Source organism: Rhea pennata, chromosome 20, assembly GCF_028389875.1.
Source record: "Rhea pennata isolate bPtePen1 chromosome 20, bPtePen1.pri, whole genome shotgun sequence".
NCBI lineage: Eukaryota > Metazoa > Chordata > Aves > Rheiformes > Rheidae > Rhea > Rhea pennata.
Window position 1 is genome coordinate 12,386,587 of NC_084682.1, and position 19,010 is coordinate 12,405,596.

The 19,010-nt window shown below is 49.5% G+C and overlaps 2 protein-coding genes across 2 annotated transcripts; both read right to left on the minus strand.

The window, feature by feature from the left end:
* Nucleotides 1-1,468: 1,468 nt before the first annotated feature.
* Nucleotides 1,469-9,123, minus strand: LOC134149562 (E3 ubiquitin-protein ligase TRIM39-like). Its single transcript, XM_062592793.1, has 6 exons — nt 8,507-9,123; nt 7,792-7,887; nt 5,577-5,807; nt 4,442-4,464; nt 3,518-3,630; nt 1,469-2,492 (listed from the first exon to the last, which is right to left on the minus strand). The coding sequence occupies exons 1-6, from the start codon at nt 8,930-8,932 to the stop codon at nt 1,921-1,923; spliced, it is 1,461 nt and encodes a 486-aa protein (XP_062448777.1). The 5' UTR covers nt 8,933-9,123; the 3' UTR covers nt 1,469-1,920.
* Nucleotides 9,124-10,963: 1,840 nt separating this feature from the next.
* Nucleotides 10,964-12,204, minus strand: LOC134149563 (C-C motif chemokine 5-like). Its single transcript, XM_062592794.1, has 3 exons — nt 12,067-12,204; nt 11,675-11,789; nt 10,964-11,287 (listed from the first exon to the last, which is right to left on the minus strand). The coding sequence occupies exons 1-3, from the start codon at nt 12,137-12,139 to the stop codon at nt 11,176-11,178; spliced, it is 300 nt and encodes a 99-aa protein (XP_062448778.1). The 5' UTR covers nt 12,140-12,204; the 3' UTR covers nt 10,964-11,175.
* Between the last annotated feature and the right edge of the window lie 6,806 nt (nt 12,205-19,010).

Here is a 19,010-nt window from a genome sequence, read left to right on the forward strand (position 1 = left end):
CTAAACGAAACAAATATTAGTAGAAAGGAACTGCTTTCTTGACTGCAGCATCATTTCCCACTAGGAGCACTGAAGTACTGCCCATGACATTCCTAGAGAAATAGTGTTGAGCACTTGAGATCACTCTTTATCATAGTCACATCTCATTTTATTCAAATTGAATCAGTCATTGAATTAAGCAGTTTCCTTATTTTTGTCTTCACTGTGGAGGGAGACCTACACACAGTTGGAATGTGTCTACCTGACATGGTGCTCTGGTCAGCTCAGGACAATCTTCAGCCACTCCAGCAGCAGTATATGACCACTAGCTATCATCTCCTCTTTGTCTAGACACTCTGTGGCACTTTCCTGCCTCCTGAAACCATGAACTGCAGGCATTTGGGTTTAAGTGAGCACAACTGGCTGATGCAACTTAAGGGCCTGAGAGCTTTTGCTGGAAAAACTTGGCTGCAGCCTGGTTCAGGCAGAAGTTCCCATCTAGAGCAGCAGTAGAGCCTTGAGTAGAAGAGATGTCCCAAGGGACAGGAGGGACTGAGTAGCATGGGTGACATTTGGAGACATCAAAAGGGGAGGCAGAATGATTTTTCTTTCCCTTAGTTTTGAAACCCCTGAAGCGCCCCCATCCCAGTTTGAGCAATGCACCACTTGCCATAGTTGGAAATTTCACACCATCAGGGCTGCCTTTCTTTTTCAGCTTGTGAGGGGAGTAAGGTGGTTGAAGCTACTAAACTTGTAGATGATTTACCTGCCAGGGAATCAGGGAGAGCAACCTAGGGACTGGCATACTCTGCTACATCCACCATACATACAGGCAAACCCTTGCCTTCACCCCCAGCCCCAGCACTGCAAAGCTGAAGCATACCATGCCACACAAGCAGCTACAATTACTAGATTTCTGGTCCCAATACTGGTAGGTATCAGCTCACTCTAGTCTCCCACCAATTCCACAGTGGGATCCCTAGAGGACCTTGCCTGGGCAGGAGAGGGCCTGTGCCCAGCAGCACTCATGCACACCACATTTTGACCCATTCAGAAGTGGCTGTCCCCAGCTTCATGCATCCCAGGACACAGTATAAGCATGGGCCTCTTGGAAGACTTCCTGAAGAGGTTCCAACCCTCCAGTCATATCCTTACATTCTCTAGGAATGTGTCCAGGCAAGGATCACATCATAGTCACTAATAATGGGGAGGCCAGTACTCAAGTGACAATATGTGGCCCCAGACTTAATTCTGGTTTCACAGACCCACAGAAGCACTATGTAGTCTCTTAGTCAGGCTAATATCTCAAACAGATGGGCTAGACATGCTTCGCAGCAGGAAAGTGATGAGAATACAGCAGCACAAGGACCTTCACTTCCTTCTCCACAATTCAACACTGCTCTCTCAGATCCCAGGTGTTAGCCAGGCCCCCAGGGTTAAGCAGCAGGGTTTGGTACACCACAAAAATGTATTCCTAACTGCACAGGTCTTCCCAAATCAATTCTTTATTGCCATCTTTTAGTACAATTTGCACCAAAATCAGCACTATAATGCAGGCTGTGCGCACAGTCTTTGCCCAAAGTCTGCAAGGTGACCAACAGGGCAATAGTGTTCAGCAGGCTCTTCCTGTCCCCATCAGGGAAATAGCAGGTTGTGGCACATCTCTGCCATGTAATGCCCTTCCTGGTATGGCCTGGCAAAGGGCGAACACATCACATGAAAGGACACGGTTGCTGTTAGTTTCTCAGCAGCATTATGCGTTGTGGGTCATTGCCAGCATCCAGGAGCACAGAGGGACCTTGCCATGCTGCTCACCCCAAACACACACCTATTTCCCCAGTGCTGCCTTGCTGCCAACCTTCTGCTCAGGAGAGGAGCTGGTCAGGCCCACTGGTCTCTGGCTGCCCAGTGTTGAGGCCAGGGCAGCCTTTTAACCATACGTCACAGGACAATGCACCCAGTCCCTTGTGTGTCCCTGACCCAGGAGATCACCAAGGGATCTGCATTTTTGCCCCCCAGCAAGGCACCTGGGTAGAAAAGAGGCCGGAGATTGCCAGAGAATTTGTCAGTGAAGGTGTAGATGTGGGAGCGGTCAGATACATTATAAAATGAGATTTCTCCTGCCTCATAGTCCAGGAATATTCCAATGCGCCGGGGTCTCACGCTCAGGTTCAAAGGGGAAATGGGGGAAGTGAGGGCTTCATAGTTGCCACTGTTCTGCAGCTGCAGCACCCAGTAGCCATTGCTAGGGCAGAAGAGAATAGTGCCTTTCCGGCTGGCTGAATCCCTGCACAGCCCCAGGCCCCACTCTGGCTTATCTCCCACCTGCACTTCCCAGTAGCACCGGCCGGAGAAGAAGACCTGAACCCCCAGCACCAGCGGCACTGTGTTAAACCTCTTGGGGTTGTCAAAGAGGGACAGAATCAGCTTCTTGCCTCCACGCTTCACACTTTTCCGGTCTTCAGACAGAGTGAGTTCAGGGTGAGCTGTGTCAGGATCCAGAGTCACATCCACTGAAATAAGGAGAAGGAATGAAGGATACACAGGATTTTATGGATGAATTCACATGCAGACAACAACATGAATGGATGAGTCTTCTACAGAGATGCTGAACTTTTCCAGCTCCAGTTACTACTAGCTACTAGACATGTTCATGGTTTTGTACAGCACCTAGCACTGGTAGTCCTGGAGAAACGTGATTCACAAAATCATTTTTACTATAAACCACATCAAAAAATTTGACATCCAACTGCAGAGCAGGAATAAAATCAGGGCACCTCAGCAGCCCTCCTGACACAGCCTACACAGCAGCCTATACAAGGAAAGAAGAGTCTGTGGGCAACATGGGATCCGAGTCTCCTACGTGCCCTCCTTCAGGACCACCTCACAAGCTATCAAAGACCAGAATGAGGAAAGTTGTCCCACCTTGAAACCAATCTGAACTCATCTGTAAGCAAACAGGGACCAGTAGAACAAAACTCGTTGAAAAAACCTGCAGTTAGCACTTGTACTAATGTCAAAAATGCACCATTTAAGCTAAAAAGATCTGAAATCATTTCCTTTTAAAGACAAGTCCCAGACTAGATGGGCTCTCTTACTATAGTCAATTTGGAATTGGTTCACATTAAACCAAAACCGACCATGCCTGAAAGTACCAACAGTGCAGGAACCAGCCCTTCCTTCACCAGGTTGATTAGCAGAGCAACATTACAATGATGCAACTTTCCTTGTGTAAATATGACCTTTGTTAAACTGTCTAGTGTAGACAGGGCCAAAGATTGCAGTTCAGGATCCCCTCCTGAAAAATCAAGGTTTGCCAAAGGCCTTTTCTTGCCTGAATGCTCATCATCACAGCACAGCTTGCTGCCTTGTCAGAGGCATCCACGTGAGCCCATCGGCTGGTGTTGGCAGTTGTCAAGAATAAGAGCAGAGCTATGCCTGCACTGAGTGCCCAGACACCTCCCCCTGTGCCACAGTATACAGCAGGAGGGACAGGGTTCAAATGTGCCAGGACCTGGCACAAAAGCAGCCATCTTACCTTTAAATTTCTTCAGCATTTCCCTCATGCCCAGGCAACGCTCTGGGATGCTGTAATCTTCTCTCAGAGTCACAGAAACAGCTTTAGGGGCCTGGAATTTCATGCCTTCGCACCTGAAAAGAGCATATTGCTCACAGGCCAGCACAGAGACCCAACCATACCCAGTGCCCACAACACAGCGAATCTCCTGCTGCATCTCAGCGTTTTTAATGCCTTTCTGTGGGCTGCAAAGACACGGTTTCAGAAGCCTCAGCCCTGACTGCACAATGGTATAGGGCTGCTCAGATAGCACAGAAAAACAGGTTGAATCTGGTCTCCAGCAGATCTGGCTGCATCAAGCCATCCACAGTATATGTTTCCCTCTGCTTTTTCTGGGTTAGAGAGGGATTTAGCCAGCAATCTCCAGCCCTTGACAATGCCCAGCTGCCATACCAGCTCCCCGGAGTCTCTGCATTTCCTGCTGTGAGCATTTCTGCCATGGTAGAGCACCCGGACTAACTGCTTGCCTAACAGCAAGTCAGATGGGATCTACACTCTGGATCTAAATTGCATACAAGAAAGGGGTCCTAGGTGAGCTGCAGTGCCAGTCCTGGGCAGGAACACCCTGTGGAAAGGAAGGAGTGAGGCCAGCCCAGCAGCAAGTCCCTTAGGAGCCCTTCTCACATCCTCCAAGACTGGGCAACATCTTGGTTCTGGAGGCCCTGTAAGAAGACAGGCATTGAGTCTCTCCTGCTAGCCTGCACTGGGTTTAGATCCCTCCTCTATCTGTCCTTGGTCACTGAGTCTCACCAGCAGGGAGGATCTAGCTTGAAGCTGCGCAGGGGCTATGCAGGGAGGACAGAGGCTGGCCTGGCACAGAGCAAACACCATGTTTACAGCCTGGAGGCAGCCAGGACAATAGGAGGAATGAGCGCTGGCACCTACCTGTTCAGAACGCTTTTCATGTCCTAGAAGAAGAGAAAAAACAATCTTGGTATGTCACCCCAAAGCCTCATGCCTCTCAGCCAGCCTGGCCCCGGCCATCTCCCTTGCTCTGCAGAGCCCTTTGGTCCTGGCCTTGCTCCTCAACTGTTACGGGCCTCAGTGCATGTCTGCTCAGTGGAGTGAGAGACAAACCCAAGCAAGCTCTGAACAGCTCCCTGGTTGTGCCTGCCCAGTGCCTACCTGCCCTGCTCCACAGGACAGTTTGCAGGCTCTCCTGAGCACTGCCGAGGTCCACAGTGGCAGCTGTGTCTACACTGCACTGTAGGTCACACATCCCCTCCACCTCTGAGAACTGGCCACATCTCAGCGTGTGCTGACTCTCCTTCAGCATAGCAGGAGAGGTAAACCTTAAATTATGCCTGGGAGACAGCTCCCCAGGAATGTCCCCCACATTCCAGCTCCCATCACATACCATCAGGTTGGGCTCTGCTTGGGTAAGGAACAGAGCCATGGGCCATTCTCATACCATTTTTCACCTAAGGACCTGTCAGACTAGACATAAGGACTGACAGTCCCCAGGGCTCAGGATGCCCTGTGAGCCCTCACAGTCAGCCTTGCAGAGCAGATTCCCCTTAGCACAGCAGAAATCAGATCTGGATAGAAAAGACCTCAGGGATGAGGTTGGTGACAGAGTTAGTGGGATCCAGAGGCTGCTTTAGGATGGTAGGAGTCACATACACCTCAGGTATCACTGATAGTCTGGATCTGTTCCCTCTCCAGGGGAAAGAGGGAGAGAGATCAAGAGTATGTATGTATATGGAGGAGAGGAGAGAGCCTTTCACTTTCACAGCCACTGCTTTCCTGAGCACAGCTCCATCCCAGAGTGCTCTGGCAACACAAACATGCCTGGGTCAGACAGGGCCCTCCTGCCCTGGTGGGCACAGTTGGATAAATGCATTGTCTCCAGCCCCCAGGAGCATGGTTGGTTCAGTTAGAGCTCCCCAGGCCTGCCCCTATTGTGGGCTGCCAACCTTCCCTCTTCTCTGTGTCACAGTTTGGTCCCTGGCAGCCCCATACCAGAAGATGGCCCCTCTCCCAGTGTTCAGGGAAGAGAGGAATGACGGCACAGCCTGACCTTGAGCAGCCCATCAGCTGGCTGCTGGAACTTCTCCTTTATCTCCAGGATCAGCTCGTCAAGTGAGGACTTTTGCTCTACCAGCCGAGTGAGGTTTTCACTGATCATCAGCAGAATTTGCTTCTCTTCCTCCTCCAGCTTCTGAAGCAGCAGCTTCTCTTCATCAGCCAGGAGCCGATGCAGTTTCCCAAACTCACTCACAATCCTTTCCCTCTTTTTCTTCACTGCCTCCTTAAGAAAGGAAAGATATATAGGGTAAGGAGAGGCCATGTTAGCCAGGCAGCTAACACAAAGCCCAAAACCACACCCAATGGTCACGCTATAGGAAATCACCTCACTTTTGGATGAGGGTGTTTATTTAAAATAACAGCCAAAAACTAAGTGGTGGGCTTTCACCTAGTATCTGACTTGACATCCTTAATTTATCAGCAGTAGGACCTTGCCAAGAGCAGTTCTGATCAGCTGGACCTCAGATGTCTGGAGATATCTCAGTGCAGCACAGAGTGATCATATGGATGGGATGATGGGCTGCAAGGAGATGCCATTAGGCTTAGGGGGTAGGTTTTTATTAGATTTATTTATCACCTACAAGCTAGGCTGAGGCTAATGTGTTGCTTGAACACTACATATCGAGCAGCACCTGCAGCACAGTGGGAAAGAGGCACAAAAAGTTCTGGTGCTGGCAAGGGACTGAGGGAAGAGGGGAGGGAAAGAGCCAGGGAGGCCTCCCTGGGGTGTTGGGAGCTCTCACTAGGGTCTGGGAACAAGGAGCCAACAACAGGCAGGATATGGCTGTGCTTTTATGGTTTCTTCCTGGGTCCTAACGCTTTGTACTTGTCTCAAAACCTGAAAAAACAGGAGCTGGCATCCTCCTGAAAATCTGCTGTGTTTAACTGGGACCATAAAGCATCAAAACTCAGAAGGTAAATAAAAGGAAACTGAACTATATTTATTTATTTATTTTCTGAATTCTTCTGTGCAAGCACATGATTTCTTGGAGCTGACTCATGTATAAGCCAGGACCGTCAGCCACTTCCTTCCCATCACTCGCATGGGACATTTTTTCCTTTTTACTATAACAGCATAATCAGCCTCAGGAAGCGTGAGGGCAGCTGAGCTGTGACCCTACAAGGCGATCGCCTAGCCCTGACTCAGGCAAGGCAGGCAGAGGTGAGAATGACACTGCTGTTTCACAACATCCCTCTCCTCCAGCCTCCTGCCACCTGGGACAGCTGATAGAACCAGCACTCCAAGCACTCATCACCCCACTTGCTAGGCCTGAGGTTGGCCTGGCCAGGGAGGCCAGCAGTCAGTGACAGCCATGGTCAGGCAAGGGAGCTGAGCAAACAGATAGGGAAAGCTGGAGAAACCTGTTTCCCTGCCAGTGCTTCCTGCTTAGTCATCACTCCTAGCCCAGTGCTGCATAACTCAGTCCAGTAGTTTCGTTTGCTTCTCTGCAGTTACTTTTACTTTCCAGTTTCTATCCCAAAGGGATTGGTTTTTCGCTTAAAAGGCAGCTGTTTTACTGGCATCTTATCTCCTGGGACAGAGTGGTAGTCAGACAGAGGCCTGATACTTCAACTTTTCTTTTTTCAAAGAAATCACTTCACGTTCCCACAGTTGTGGAGCAGAGCTCATCACATGGTTCATGCTAGGCTTTTAATGCAAGCACATACTGTTAAACCAACACTAATACAAAACATCTAATGTCTATTTGTTTAACAAGCACACTCGACCCCATGATTTCAATGGAGCTGGCATGCTGCTCTTTCCAAAGTCTTTCTGGACTTTTTAACTTTTTTAGAGCCATACATTTATTGATCCTGGTTTCCACAAGCTGCAGTTACAGCCACAGGGTCAACACAGGATGCTAGAGCTGCCTGTTCGTATGAGCATGTTGTACCAACTTGTTGCACCTAGCTGTGAGGACTACTGCAAGCTAGAATGCCAAGGAAACCCAACACTTTGCAGCATATGCTGAGTGGTGCGCTTCACATGGAAGGTGTTATTGCACCGTCACTGAGTCCCTCTCTGTGGCCAGCTCTTTTCTGGATGTAGGTCTTCCAAGTGAAAGCAAGACATAGGAACTTGTCCCATCCGAGGACTACACAAAACATGTGACAAATTCAATGGCCCTGGCCCAGCACACTCAGTAGTTTCTAAAGTTACTGGTGTTGTCTAAGCTAGTTCCTTAGAAATTAAAGCAGACACCTGCCTTGCACTCCTGGGTTTTCATCCTTTCTGCTGACTCACATTTCTTCATTTCTTCCACTTCCTTGGAAAGATACTCCAGGGATTTCTGGAGTTTGACCTGAAAAGGCAATAAACAGGGTCAGCTCACCCCAGCAGCGGCCAGTGTGTGCCGCCACTCGTCCCCAGGCCTGCAGCTGCCAGTGCCTGAAGGCAGCAGGGGGAGAGTTACTGTCCTGCCAGTCGATGCCTCCCTGTGTGCCAGCCCTGGCACCCGAAGCCAGCAGCTGTGTTCTTCATTCCTCTCGCAGCTTTAACCCTCCCTGTGCTGCTGGGTTTTTTCAAGAGTTTCCTCACTCTTTGGGTTTGGAGAGCACACCATGCAAGCCGACACTGACCTCCCTGCACTGCCAGGTTGTTGGGCAGACGCCATCCACTCCCCTGCCCAAGGCGCCCCACTTTCCTGGCAGTGCCACCAGGATGGTGGACTGCCATTTGGAGACATTGAAGAGGGCTGGCTTCCAGCCCCAGGACCATGTATCCCACGATCTGCTGGGGACAAGCTGCCTGCTCCCCCAAAGTCAAGCTCCCAAAGCTCAGTACAGCATGTCAGGGTGCTGGGGGAGCTGGGGGTGCTGCTGCCATGGGGTCAACCCCATGCAAGGGCCAAGGCAGGTGCAAGGCCTGGTGGCCTTTTCATCTGTGCATACTGTGTCCTCGTGCAGCTGGGCCTCCCCTACCTTGTAGACCTGCGCGGCCTCCTCGATGGGGTAGACGGTGTGAGGGCGGTGGTGCAGAGATTCCCTGCACACCACGCATATGGCCTCCTCGTCCTCCTCGCAGAAGAGCTTGAGCCGCTCATCGTGCATGGTGCAGAGTGGGGCCCCTGACCCCGGGCCAGCCCGCAGCCCCAGCTGTCGGATGCTCTCCACAATGTTGGCCAGCTGCCGGTTAGGGCGGAAGTTGCTACGATGGCATGCAGCCCGGCACTGCGGGCAGGAAAACGGTCCATCGGCCCAGAGACCCTTCTCCTGGCAGTGCTGGGCAATGCAGCCGCGGCAGAAGTTGTGCCCGCAGTCGACGCTCACCGGCTCGGTCATGTACTCCAGGCAGATGGAGCAAATGGCTTCCTCGTGCAGTCGCTCCAGGGGGCTAGCCAGGGCCATGGCAGCAGCGGCAAGGGAGCTGTGCGCAGCAGGTTTGTTTTCAGAGTGCCGGAAGAGCCCGCTGGCCAGGCAGGCGGGGCTATGGTAATGTCCTGGAAAGCCAGTGCCTCGGGGACTGCTGCTGCACCGCTTCCTGAGAGGCACCGGTGGAGAAATCGGCCTCGTTGCGAGCTTACATAAGAGCAGTGTCCGTACTCGGTGCCCCAGCTGGGAAGGCTCTGCGCTGGCTCTGGGAGGAGCGTGGTGTGCACGAGGGACATCTGCAGCCAGCCTTAAAGGCAAGCGCTTTCTTCTTAGCCCAGGCAGATCAGGCAAAAAAAAAAAAAAAAAAAAAAAAAAAAAAAACTGTGGGAGAAAAAACAGATCAAATTAGGAAGCATCAGAAATAATCAGGACCCAAAGATAATCCAAGGCACCTGTAAAGTCAAATTAGACATGGCCATCACTCGCTCTGCCTGACCAAATTTGCAGTGAGGGGCCTGATGTGATTCAGAATTCTCTGTGATGCTGCAAGGTGACCAAGCAGAGTGGCCCTCAGTAACTCCACTGCATTTTGACTAGCAATGAGAGCCCAGCCATTTCTCCTCTGGTTTCTTTTCACAGTTTGCTTCAATGTCCTGTCTGAGCTCAGTGACCCCTGAGTCTAACCACACTGTCCAGTCACTGTTTAAATTATTGCCAGTGTTACCTGCCCACCTTATGAGAGACTTGCAGGCTTGGATATTTAAATGTAAAGTGCTAATCCAGGATACACCAAAAGCCACATCTCAGGCAGGTTTGTAGACTGTAAGATACCCTCACAAGGGCTATCCAGAAGGGAAGAAGGCAAGAGCATCTGGCCAGGGTCTCTGCCAGGAGAGGCCAGAGACAAGTATTATTTCATCCTGATGGCCTGGGATCACTAAGTCACCTGCCCTGGGCCCTGCTTTTCATCCTGCCACCCTTTCCCTGCCTTGGCCAGAAATAGTGCAGGCTTGGCTTAGCCTGAAACAGTGTAAGAGCCTTTCAAACGGCATAATGGGCCCAGATGGACTTTGTAGAAGCTATACTTGGGAATCAAACCAAGCAGCCATGAGCCTCTTTGAGCAATGGCAGCACCCATCACTACCCCCCCAGGAACCGTCACCGGAGGCCTGTCAGGCAGCTGTGGGGCTGATACCCATCCCTGTGGGTGCCCTGGGTGTGAGAGAAGGCCTAGCATTGAGTCTGGAGGTGGAAACAGCTCCACAGAACAGCATCTCCTCTAAGTCAACCCTTGCAGCCCCATCTAGTGTCATTCTCCACAAGAGGTGGCAGAGGCAGAGCTGTGATCTCTAGCTGGCTGCTGCCCTGCTTCAGGAGCGATTGTGGACCAGGACAAGGAATTAATTTATGCCATCTGAAATGCTTCCTGGGACTGCCCTCACATGCTGGCCCCTGGGCCAGCTCCAGCTGAACCCTCCTGGCACAAATCAAAGTGGATGATGTGTGGGGATCTCAAAGGAAGGACAGTCCAGGCTGTGAGAGGATGGGGGAATATGGAAGAGGGAACTGAGGGCTGAGAGGCACCAGCTGCCTCAGTATCGCCAGCTCTGGCCTTGCTCTCGCTGCACTTGCATGAAACCCAAGGTGACCCAGAGCTCAGGTCTCCCAGGTCAGAGGCTCCCAATTGTCAAACTTTAACATATGGATATGACCACCACAGTTCAGAGAAAGGTCTGAACATCCAGACTGGTAAGGGACTGCAGAATATAAAGTCATAAAGACAAGACTTCTGTCCCCATCCAGAGCTGCCTGGGCCCTCTAGCCCAGCCAATCTGCCTGGAGCCACCAAGGAGCTAACTGCCAGACACACCTTCAGCAGGGACAGGAATGGCCACAGGTCCCTGTGCCACATGGATCCTTAAAACATGTGCAGAATTGTTTACAGAATGGATGAAATGAACAGGATAGAGAGCTGGGCTTTGATGCTCAGATCTGCAAACTGGCATGCTGGCCTGCTATGGCCTTGGTAAAGTATTCTGAGACCCAGAGGAAAAAGCTACTGTTTTACTCTTTTTTTATTATACAAAATTAACTTAAAAACAATCAGTACAAATTAAAAGTCTCAGTGGAAATGAAAAATAAATTAAAATGCCTTTGCATACACCTTAAATAAAGAGTTAAACATAACAATCAAAATTCACAGGTAATAAAAAAACACAGACATGTTTAGGAGGAGCTCGTGCGAGAAGGCTCTCTGGTGGAGGTGATGTTTGCAGTGATTACAGTGCTGTCCTTCCACTGCCTGCCTTGTCCTTTAGGTGATTCATGATATCCTGGACCCATTTATCTTCTGGGTTGCCACAGAGCATTTTATCTTTGACTGTGGTAAATCTGCAGAAGAAAATCCCATTAAAGGAGCAGGAGAGAAGTGGATGTGGATGGGAAGTGTTACGGCAAACCACAGTACTGAGCACCTGTATGCTCCTTGCTGCCAGTGAATCCCACTGAACCAGATACCTCTATAGTTGCAGAATAACTCACGGGAAATACAGAAGGACTGGCAGAATGTCATTACTAGCCTCCTCTTCTCTTTGGCACTTGATGGAGAGAGCCACCTTCATCCCTAACATGCTTTCTCCTTTTCAGGACACCATCCTGCCTGTGACCCACTGCCTGGGGTAGCAGGATGGGGCAATGGAGTATGCTATAGAGTTTCCTGAGACTGCCACACTTCTGCAGGGCAGGGACCTCAAGGGTTTAAGCAGAAGATCTACTTACATCACAGCTGGCTGGATGCAGTGGTTGCTTGTGTGAGCGTACGCTTTCACGCGGTGCTCGGGAATCGCTTTGGTGAGGTAGCGGGAGCAACAGGGACCAAAAATGTTGACAGCAGCTGGAAGAGAAGAGATATTTTCTGATAAAACCAGACTGGGAGAGGTGCCACTAGGGAGAAGCAAGGTCACAGGACCAGATGGCTCCTGCTAGAAGAGACATTGCTCCCACTACAGTCTCCTACCACAGTTGTCATCCTCTCAGGAAGCCAGAGTGGCAAGACATGCCTCTCTTTTGCTGCAGCAGACACTCAAGGAAGAGGTGCCCAAGCACTGCTAGACCTTACAGCACAGCAAAAAAGAGAAGAGAGTCCCTCCAAAATGAGAGCTTGGACTCACCTGGTGAAGATGAGACCTGGTAGCAGAAGGCAGCCACAAAAAGAACAGCAAGGGCAGCTGTGAAGGACTTCATGCTCCTGCTGGGTGGAGGTAAACTGTAGGAGTAGATCTAGACCAGGGACTGCTGCAAAGGGCCCCTTTCTGTGCCTCACACTGAATTCCTGGGTTCTGACCGTTTTTATAGAGCAAGACAAGTTTCTGAAAGACAAGTGACACAATGGAAAAAGTGCTGTGTCAAGGGTGCAAGCCCTGCACAGTAAGTGGCAGACGGAAGTGCCTAGAACCCCAATATGCAGTAATGTCTTCATGCTGCAAGTACTAGAAAATGATAAAATACTATGACATGAAAAAGAGAACAGGATATGACCCACGGCCTTTTCCTTCCCCATGACCGAGAGGGCTCTATATAAGAATTAAAAGCAACGTAGCCGGATCTTTTGACTGGAAGTCACATGATGACCATGGATGGACAATGAGCACATCTGCTGCACACAATTATTTCCTAGAATGTCATCTACATCACAGAAAAAATAGGAGCAATACACTTCCTTCACCACAGAGGCACCAGGGAGAGTCCATGAGTCAAGCAGCCCTCCCTGGCTTTCCACTGCAATGGGTCAGCAAAGTACCCTGCAACCATGTACTGCCTCAATTGCAGCACTGCCCCGCAGAGAAGAGGGCTTTCTCCAAGGGACCCCAAAATGCCATCAGTACATATGCATGCAGTGCAGTGGGCAGGGTACAGTGCCAGCCTAGATCTGAGCTCCTCTCCTTTCTTTGCCCATCACTTGCAGTGAATCTTTGGGAAATCTGTTCTGTTGCTGCACTGCAGTTTCCCAAATGCAAGTGCCATAGCGGTATGTTAGCAATGGACGTGAGGCTCAGCCATTAGTGTTTACTAAGAGTTCTAGAACCTCATAACCAAACTGGCACTGTAAAGTTTGGCCTACATGATGACCATTTGGTCCTAGCAATGCAGAATCAACACCCCCTTGACTTTGGTCTGCCATTGCCCCAGCATGTTGGCTTAGCTCATACTGTTTGTGAGAGCAATGGTCACTGCATTGGCAGAAAAATTCCTGTTGGAAATGCTACATCTATACAGAAGGACTCTGCTGACTTCCAGATGAAGGTCTATGGATGAAACCTTAGGGAAATGGAGGAAGAGAAAGGTAAAGCATTGCCAATAACAAGACAGCGTCACAAGGACAGGTATTTGTGGTGCTAGTGAATGTGTCCAGCAGCTAGACTATCACAGTCACAGTGAGAATGCCATACAAGCATGCTGCCTTTCATGATGGCCCAGTGGAAGAAGTGACTTAGCTCCTTTACGGAGGAGGATGATTGAAAAAAGAGGAATCACTGATGAAAGTGGTTTCTGGGCTTGTAGGAACACTGAGGAGAAACTAGCAGAAAGGAAATGAGGAGAGTCCTTGGACTGGCAGAGGAAAAACGGATGCCAGGCCCTGGACTGTGAAGTGCTCCCAGGTGTTCCATGTCATGATGCATACCACCACCATGTCTCAGTAGACTGAACTCTTTGAAAAGCTGAGCCAGAGTCTTAAGAAAGTGTGGGCTAGATCACAAAGCAGGATTTGTTTTGTGCAGAGCTTTTTGTTTCACTAAAACAGTGTTTTTAAGAATGACTAACCCCAGGCCAGGGTGAAACTGTGAATGGGCACCTTGCTGCCATGGAGGCAGAATGCCCGTGCAAGCAACGAGAGAAGGCAGCTGGGGAGAGCCTATCTGCAGAGCTCTGGGACCCCAGGGCACATGCTATCAGTGCCTTTTGGAAAGGCTGTTCCTGATTCCTGCCACAATTCCTGTCCTGATTCCTGTCCTGATTCAGCCCACAACATGTGGTTCCTCTGCAGCCATCATAGCTTTGTCCACAGCTTTGCATCTGCAGAAGTAAAGGTTTTGGGCACATCCTTTCACCTCTGTATCTCTGTTTCCCCACTGATGGGATCGCTGCCATCTCAGATCATGTCTAGGGATTAAATTCCCAGGCAAGAGCCCTGTGCTGGTACAGTCTGAGCCAAGGCTGGAGGTTTTACTCATGTATAGCACAGAGAGATCTGTGGTACCCTGCTCTGAATAACTGAGGATCTCAGGATTCAGCCGGAAGTCTGTCTCCTCTATAACCTCCCTTGAGGTGCTCATGAATCCCTCTCTGGAGCCCATTAAGATGCTAGAAAAAAGTCTCCCTTTACCACGCATATTGGGTCCCAGCTCCTGGGCTGGATCTGCTTACCCCACACTGCACAGTGTGGGGTTATGGAGATGTCAGCCTGCTGCTGGTCCATGTCTTGAGCAGACTAGTGTTGGCACCATACCACCACTGGCCATCATCTTACCCACAGTACGTAGCTTAATCTAACAAGGAGCTTCTGGAGCTTGGCTGTCCCCAGGAGCTACTAGGAAGGGAGCCAGGCAGGCTGCAACAGCACCCCAGCGTGGGCCATTCAGCATCAACAGCAGCAGGGCTGGCCTGGAAGAAAGGTGTGTGCTGAACCACACCTGCAAACCCACAGTACTTCTGCATCCTCACTGCCTTTCCACTCTAGCATTTCCTGCAACATGTGTGTCCACCTGTGTTTCACTCCCACAACATCTGGCAGCTCCCCTTCATCCCAGCTGAATGACCCAGTTCAGCCATTCTGCACCTGCAGCCTAGCCATGAATGATTCCCCTTGCCCTGTTCCCATGCTTCCCCCACTGTCAGGAGCTACCAGCACCCTTTTTCAGAGATTGCTGCACAAGGATGCTGGGGAAGGCAGGAGTGAAACAGGGCTCCCAGGCAGGGTGCAGGGCACATGAGTGGGAGCTGCCTGGGCCTCAAGAGTGCCCCTTGTACCCCATCTCCCCATGGGCCTGCCACACATGCTTGATGGACACAGCTATCTGAGAAAACAGATGCAATGTTTGACATGACCAAGATGACAGACCAAGACCAATGCCACTGCCTGAGACAGCAGGTTAATTCTGGGGGTGCTGTAAATGTCCATGGAGAAGGTATGACTGAGTAGCAGACTGGGGAATCACATGGACAGTAAGGCATGTTAACTGATGTGCTGAGATCTCGACAACCTGCTAACCAAGGTGCCACCAACACCTGCTGTTCCCATAGCCCTACTTCTGCCATTTTTTCAGTGCTTTCACATCGAAACATATGTACTCATTCTCCATTCAGACTGATCTTAACAATTCTGTTACACATCTCCACACAGGGACTAAAATAAAACTGAGAGGAGGAGAACTGGCTGGGGAATGAGCTGGAGGTGTCCTCACTGATGCAGCTAAAGCACCAGCACAGCCAGCTTGGAACTGCTATTAGCTGAATGTTCTGAATGCTCTTGCAATGTTCAAACATGGTTTTGATAGAAATGTCAAGATGTGTTTTAAAAATCAATGTTTTCTATCAGGAATGTGCCTAGACACTTTCAATGAATTTTCTCTCATTGCCTAGACATTTTCAATGAATTTTATCTCCCTTCAGATACACTGGCTGTGTTTCCTGTTTCTGCTCATTACAAAAGGAATTCTTGGTGGTTTTCACACCTCTGTTATTCCCTTGTTACACTATTTTTGTCAACTCCATTCCTCCCTTGAAGGGAGATTTTGTATTTCAGTTTTGGTTGCTTCTTCTTGCCAAGAAAAATAATGTAAATTTCTAAATATTTTGATTTCTAAAGCCTCCTCCATACCATACATCCTAAATTGTAGCTATTTATGGAATCTGTAAAACCTCTGCCTTATGGTGTGTTTCAGCTTCAATAGAAACCACACATGGTCTCTTTGGACACATTATCAGAACAGATTTTGGATACAGGGGGAAGTCTCTTCTTACCCTGAAGGCAGCCTGCTCCACTATGCTTACTGTCAGTTTTGAAGTCACATCTGAGGTCACATTATCACAGGAAAAGAAGCAATGCTGCTGGGAGCTACAAGATCACTAAAACGGAAAACTGTGGTTTAAATTGGGAACAGATCAGAAACAGAAAAAGAATGACTGGTAGTAGTGAGTGATCACAAGGTGGTGCAACTCCAAAAAAGAGAAGCAAGATCTCAGGTTTATCAGCAGAGGTATTTTCAAGAGGGATGAAGACTTATCAGAGCGCGAAAAGGAATCTTGATGGGAGGATATGATCAAAGTCTGGAAAATTATGAGTGGCCCAGAAAGCAAGACAAACACCAACTATTCACTTCCTCTGCTAGTACAAGAACTAGGGATCACCAGGTGAAGCTGACAGGAGCCAGGAGCCAGGAGCCAGGTTAAGGATGAACAGAAGAAAGTGGCTCTTCATACAAGAAGTAATACACCTAGGGAACTCCTCACTAAGGGCCATGGTGATCATAAAGAATTCTTCACTTGTTGAGTCTGGACATGGATTTTAAAGCGATAAGCTCAGGAAAACTCATAAACAGACAAAAGCTGAGGAGACTCATAAACTGAGAATAGCTGGGGGGACTCATAAACTGAGAATAAGTGTAGCCCAGGAGCGCACTCAAGGGAGCCAGCACAAGTACTTGTCTTTTCCCTTCAAGGGATATGCTTGCGGCCACACCTGGAGACTTTAATACTGGGTAGACAGACCCTTAGACAGCCTCTCAGGCTGCTCATGTTTGACGCTCCAAGGCAGCCTATTTCACAGGACTGCAAGCCATGTAGTTGAGTTTGGGAAACTGCACTGAAATACTTGGGTTTATACACCAACATATACCTCCAGATGAAAAATACTGGTTAATATCAGCAGAAGGACACCAGTAGTTTCTAAGCACACAGCAAGGGAGAAATATATTGTTGCAGTTTGTGCTATTACCCAAGATAAATTCTGGGGCTCCTAGAAAAGCCTCACTTTTGGATCAAGAGGGAAGTGGCTGGCTGCTGTGACAGGAGGTGTCTCTCTGAAATTTGGCAGTACTTTCAAGGACAGACACAGGCTGTCTTTGTAAAGTTACAGCCACGCGTACGTATTCTGGATTCCCTGAAGAGGCCCTCAGCAGTGAGCACCAACCTACTTGGAGCTAAGCAGGGTCTGTCCAGCACCTGTAGTAGTGTGTGGCTGTTCTACCTATGGCAGCTAAGGTTTAGAGAAACAAAGAGAAAATTCGTTTGCTCATTCTGGGTGCCAGCTTTGAGACACTCGAGGCTTTGTCTCTCCTTAGCACTATATGACACTTTGTATTTGCAAAGTCTCCCTGCTGTTGCCTTCACTGCAGCTGGAGGTACTTTAGACTCCCGCAGATCAGACTGTAGGATTTCAGGCATCCAGAAAGTAAAGAAAACACTCCTATACATGAGGACTGGAAAAAGCTGGATTATCTCTATACCATAAAGAAAGACAGGGATAGATTCTGAGTCTCCAGATCTACAACCCAGGTCTTCCTCTAGCCCCTACCTTGTTAACTGCTCATGGTCTTCTGCAACAAGCACAGGGGTCTTACTGCCAACACTGCACACCCTGATTCAAACACAAGAACATCTTTTTTCAGTGTTCACATACTGGCAGTCAAAGATTGTCTCATAACACAGAAGCAAACCAAACTTGCCATGTCCTACCTTGGGAGCAGTCAGCTTTTTCCTCCTCCTTCTCCTTCTACAAGCAGCATGAGTGAGGTGGTGATGCTCATGGCTGTGTATTCAGCTCTATGCAATGTTCCTGTTGGACCTGCTGCCTGTGTAGTGGTGGAGCTCTCCAGCAGATGGCAAACACTTCCCACTGCTAGGTCCTGTTACAGATCAAGTTTCTGACCCAGACAACCACCTCAGCAGCATCGTAGCCTGAGTTCCCAGTTTGGTCAGGATGCCCTTCCTTAGGCCCAACTGGTAACCACACTGAGCTTTCTTCTTAGACAAAGACAGATGCTGAGACTTCACTGTAGAGAAAGCACCTGATGATATTTTGGATTTTCATCCCACAAAGGCCTCCTTGAAAAAATCTGAGCAATTAGGAGAGCACACTCAGGACAGAGCAGAGAGAGCCACATGGAACACTCATACTCAGTAGATAAATGGTCCTTTCCAAGACAGGCTTCCCCACCTGGCCTCCATCACTCTCTCAACTGGGAGAGTGGCATTCCTGCCACTGCAGGATCTGGCATTCCTGCCCAAGGACCACCCCTTCCTTTTACTGCTCACCATTCCACATAGCAGGCTAGGTAGGGCTGATTCCTGCGAAGGCTCTTTGAACAGCACTAGCAGGCAAGGATTCAGCAGCAGCAGCTGTTTTACCCAAAGCATTAGAAAAATGGGATCAAAAGATCAAAACCCATGCATGTGCAGGCTTCCCCTGGTGCACTGCACTGCCCCAGGTGATACCATGTGTGCTCTGCTCTCCCATTAACCTTCCTACTGGGCAGGGGCCACCATTCTGCACCCAAGACCCTGTCCTACACCTGCTTTAGGTGGACAGTTTGGTTCATCAGACACTTGTGTGTCTAGGTGTCAGCAAACAGCCCTGTCAGCAGGTTACAGTTATATTTGTGGTTGTATGATTTTATTTGGGGAAGGCTTAGTAAATGGCCACTGACTTCCCCCTGTGTGGCTTTCCAGGAGATGTGCCCTCCAGGGATGACTCTCCTGCCCTGGTGTGCTCAGGATGTTGTCTTGGGGTGTCTAAGACAGAGACTGGAGCTTGGAGGCAGGGTTGGGAGTTCATGTCCAGCGGGGAAAAGGAGAAGAATCTTTGCACAGAGCTCTGTGCCCATCTGCTCCAGCACAGCCATCTGGATAACAGAGAAAGGACTGTGGCTTTCTCTGTGCCTCTATTTTCTTGCTGAAACAAGGGGGATCTGTGCTCTCCCTGAGCCTTGTCCAGGCCATGAAAGGGTGAGAAGTGTTGCAACACCACCCTGGTACTCTCCCAGCTCTGTTTGGAGAGGGAAGGTTGAAAAAAAGGAGCCTCTAGCTCCCAGTTCTTGGGAACAGAGCCTGTCAAGAC